The 4,869-nt window shown below is 33.9% G+C and overlaps 1 protein-coding gene across 1 annotated transcript in view; it reads right to left on the minus strand.

Annotated features, from left to right (window-relative positions):
- HIBCH (3-hydroxyisobutyryl-CoA hydrolase) overlaps window positions 1-4,869 on the minus strand; it is a 103,414-nt gene that overhangs the window by 83,205 nt on the left and 15,340 nt on the right. The window contains exons 3-4 of the mRNA XM_019626482.1: window positions 4,086-4,223; window positions 2,388-2,589 (exon numbers count right to left, since the gene is read on the minus strand). Of these exons, the coding sequence (XP_019482027.1) occupies window positions 2,388-2,589; window positions 4,086-4,223 (340 nt within the window). The remainder of the gene's footprint in view (window positions 1-2,387; window positions 2,590-4,085; window positions 4,224-4,869) is intronic.

Consider the following 4,869-nt stretch of genomic DNA (forward strand, 5'->3'; position numbering starts at 1 on the left):
TACATGTTATGGACAATCTCAAGTACAGTGTGTTTACTATGCTCCCCACCCACTGTGTACATGTACACATACAACTTTGTATAAAGAACGTTATCTCTAGATGGATACACAAGACATTACTAAAATGGTTGCTTCCAGGAAAGAGAATTGAGCATCTGAGAGACAGGAATGGGAAGACTGTATGGCCCCTTTGAACTGTTTGAATTTTGTACCATATGTTTTTACTACCTATTCAAAACAGTATTTTAAATAATTGTTTTAAAGTGCTATATTAGTTTAAAAGATACTAAGCTATATGACTTAGAAAAATATGTTTTTCATTTTCTTACTTTATTGATACTAAAGAAAAATGTGTGGCAAAATAAAACTATATACAAAAATCACAAAAGAACCCAGGCTTCCAACTGCTGTCTCATTTTCTGTAATGTTGAATATATATATGAGCCAAGTTTACTGACCAGCTAAAGGAGAATAGATCTAAATACAGATATTATCCAGGATGCAAGGAGATAGAATTTATGTCAACAAATATAACTGCTGCAGACACATAATGAATAGCCTTTAAAAATAAAAGCATTTACAGGGGAAAGTGTAAATAGAAAGCAACTTGGCAATGTGTACGATGTCTTTTAAATGTTCTTACATTGAAGAAATAATTCTACTTTAGAAATTCATACTCAAGAAATAAGCAGAAATCTAGTGAAATATTTATATTACAGTATACTATGTGTTAAAATATACACACAGGAAAAAAGAATAGCTACATGTACATCAAATTACAAACAATGATTTGGGGGTCACCTTTTTATACTTTTCAAATTTTCTACCATAAGCATAATGTATATTTGGTTTACTCGAGTGTCTCAAAGAAAAGCAAAAACAGGATGTTTGCCGTAGTTATTTATAATATCAAAAATACACAACACTTAATTTACAATACTTATGATTTAATTTATGATACACATACAGTTATTGGTAAACATGTTTGAATATTTAACAGTATATATAAAAATTTCATAATATGCTAATTGAAAAAGAAGGGTCAAAAATAGCTAATATACACAAGATAAAAATGAGAAATATACCAAAATGTTTACTGATTAGACTTGGTTAGGATTATTGGTTATTTTAATTTTCTCCATTGTATTATGCTTTATTTCTAAATTTTCTGCAGTGATCTTTCACAGAATTTTATAATAATTTTCATGTTGTTTTTAGAAATATACAATCTACCGACCTTGGTCATTATACAATTTTTCAGAAATATAGTTTTGGAATGTTGATTAGGTTTAAAGTAAGTGCAGCAAAATATAACCTTTAAATGACTTGGAGAAAGGATTAACACTGCTAAGAAAATTAGGTTAAAAGTGAACACCACTCATCAGTTCTGGGTAATGTTTCTGGTCCCTGTTAAAATGAACAGCTAAAATATTATGAAAGTTTCTCATTTTATAGAAGTTAACAGATAAATTCTAGCTCAGTTAGTGGACATCTCTACACATGGGTAGAATCAGTCATTACTTTTTTATGATTAGATAAATACAGGAAACATTTGCACGACGCAGAAATATTATGTATCTCAATATGACTCAAATCCATTCCAGGTCTGTAGGACCAAATTGGATGCTCCCCATCCCCCACAGGGACAGGTGCAATGCCAGCCTAGGTAGTGCCATAAATTACAGCCAAAATGAAGCCTACAAGTAAGTAGTGTGCTGAGAACAAAAGCACAGCAAAGAGCCAGCCAGGGCCAAAAGGTGAGCTGTGGTCGTTTCCTACTGTAAACACCTGGGAACGTGGAAACTGTATTTCCTGGAATTCCCTTCTCAGAAAGGTTATGAGTTAGTTGGTCAAAGGAGAAATTTAAGTGAACTTTGGAAATGGGAGTAGAACAGCTCAAAATAATCCACATGCTAAAGATGCACATTTTGGAGTGGCATATTCTGCTTCACTTCAATACTCATAGTGATTCTACTTCCCTCATTAAACCCTAACTCATACAGGAAGACAGATAGACTAAAAAAAAAAATCTAAATTTTTCAGATACCTACATCATTTTAAATTTTAAAATAATACAGAAAAAAAGTTTTCATGTTATACAAACATTACAGACAAGTACAGGCATATACCTTGGAGATATTGCAGGTTCGATTCCATACTACCACAATGTGCAAATTTTTTGGTTTCCTGGTGCACATAAAAGTTATATATATGTACACTATACTGTACTCTATTAAGTGTGCAAAGCATTATATCTAAAAAAAGTTTATACCTTAATTTAAAAAGACTTTATTGCTAAAAAAATTGCTACCCATCAACTCAGCCTTCAGCAAGTGGTTATCCTTTTGCTGGTAGAGGGTCTTGCCTCAGTGTTGATGGCCACTGACTGATCAGGATGGTGGTTGCTAAAGGTTGGGGTAGCTGTGGCAATTTCTTAAAATAAGACAACAGTGAAGCTTGCCACATCGAATGACTCTTCCTTTCATGAATGATCTCTCTGTAGCATGTTATCCACAGAACTTCTTTCAAAATCAGAGTCNCAGCTCCCTTTATAATGATCAGGAAAGTTTCAGGATCTTGTTCCCACTTCTAAAAAGAAAATGGTATATTATCAATACAAACTCATTAAAGATATATCCAAATGTGCATATACACATATATATGTGTATAGACAGATGTAGTATAAGCATAAGCTTTATAAAGCATATCCAGAAGAATGGATCCCAACTTCATTTTCTTTTCTGACATTAATTGGAGGCTATTTCTACAAAGTTTCAAGATGAATACATTATGTGATTCAAATTTCATTATGGCATCTGAAACCTCTGCCATGACAACTTTTAGGCCAACGTCAAAAAATATGGGCTTAATAATACTACATGTTACATAAGCTTATGAACCTGGTAAACAAATCAATCCAAAGATTGTTGATAAACAGAGCAATAACTTTTCTACTGTGGTGATATACTGTCCTACTGACAAATTTGTAAGTAACAGAGTAAAAACACTTATATAGCTCAAACCTGGAATTGATTTGGGGTTGATAAGGACAGTTAATAATTAAGTAGGGTGAAAGACTCAAGAGGCAATGCAAATTCAAAAGACTAGAGCAATGGACCAAGTAAAAAATTAGTAAACTAGAGACAGAAAAATTAACAGACGCTCTATAAGTTCTATACTTGAGAATAAAAGTATAAATGCACAGGAAGAAATGTAGCTGCACAGGGTGGCCATCCAAAAGGTTAATGTAATACTTGGCTACGTTAATAGAAATACGGCATTCTAACATGGGAGTTTCTACCTTCTTTCGCTGTGGTCCAACTCTAATCTGGAACACTTGGCTTATTGCTCTGTATCACATTTAAGGACATATTATAAGGTGTTCCAAACAGACAAAGTAGAATGGGAAAGAGACTCATCAAATGAAGAATTAAGGAACAGATGACCAGGGGAAAACTAATATTTGATTAACACCTACGTGGCTGACAGTATTAGGTACACTGTTTCACTTCATCTTCACAACAATCCTATGAAATATTATTATCTCCATTTCACAGCTGAGGGAAGTAAGACACAAAGAGATTAGCATTCCCAATCTACATACTTGGTAAATAGAAATCCAAGTTTCAAACGCAAGCAGCCTGACTTTAAGTTATGCTTTACCACTGCACTTCACTTAGAACAGAAAAGCTTATGACCTTCTCTAAGAAACGGCTGGCCAAGCAGTTAAAAAATAGTTGTCTTCAAACCAAAAAGCTGTCATGTAGAAGCCGATTAGATTTGTACACTCATACCCCAAGAGGAAGAACCAGTAACACTGGTTAAAAGGTCAGAGAAAGGATGGCAGAGCACACAATGAAACTCAGAGCTGTGTAAAAGTGGAAGGGGCTGTCTCATGCAATGAGCTCAGTCACTAGGGGTGTTGAGGATAGCCACACAGGGAAACCACTGAAGACTCAAGAATCGATGGGGCTTAATCACTGACCCGAGAGCACCCAATGACTCAATGGGAGAGAATGACAGAAATGTACTATTAAGATATGCTTTTAAAGAATCCACATAATTGCTTTAAGAAAATTACAAACCTTTAGCTGTGGATAAATCTGCTGAATCATATTAAGAGTCAGCGCATTTAGGAACTTTGGTCTGTTTAGTGTTACCACTCCTGCACAACCTTTTCTTTCCAACAGTACTTCTCCTGCTGCACCCATGTGGTTGCATCTCTGTGTAAACAAATAATAACTTTAGGATAAAATTCATTAAGTTTTTGTTACCAGCCAACATCAAAGCATATACATCAAACACAAATCAGTCACGCAATGTTAATGCTAACTAAATGAATAAGTACATTTGACAAAGTTATTTAGATTCCACAGATGAACAATTTCAAAACATCTATACATACCTTTTAACTCTTAATTTTTATAAGTGAACTAAGTCAACTGATTTAGAACACAGTTCTAGAATTATTTGGATTATGAAATACTCTTAAATCTTATAACTTATTACTGTATATCAAGCAATATGTTAGGTGCTTAAAAAGCAAAGATGAATAGATAGGGCAAATAATTCTGACTATAGAAACTACAGACAACTTGAAAAGTAAAAAAAAGGTGGTGTTTGAGCCATGCCTTTATGTATGCCAAGAAAAAGGGGGTTGAGAATCCTAGAGAATAGTACTGCTAAACCACATCAATGAATATTTGAAAATATTAAGATATTAAACATGAGCAGAATAAAAGTTGGTTGAAGAAATGAAGGATGGGAAAGTAGGAAGAATAAGTAAGTCGAGGCCAGCTTACAAAATGACAGACTTACATGTCATACAGTTGTGAAGAGATTGCCTATATGCTTACTTAGGGCCTCCCA

Source organism: Hipposideros armiger, unplaced genomic scaffold (genome assembly GCF_001890085.2).
Source record: "Hipposideros armiger isolate ML-2016 unplaced genomic scaffold, ASM189008v1 scaffold_680, whole genome shotgun sequence".
NCBI lineage: Eukaryota > Metazoa > Chordata > Mammalia > Chiroptera > Hipposideridae > Hipposideros > Hipposideros armiger.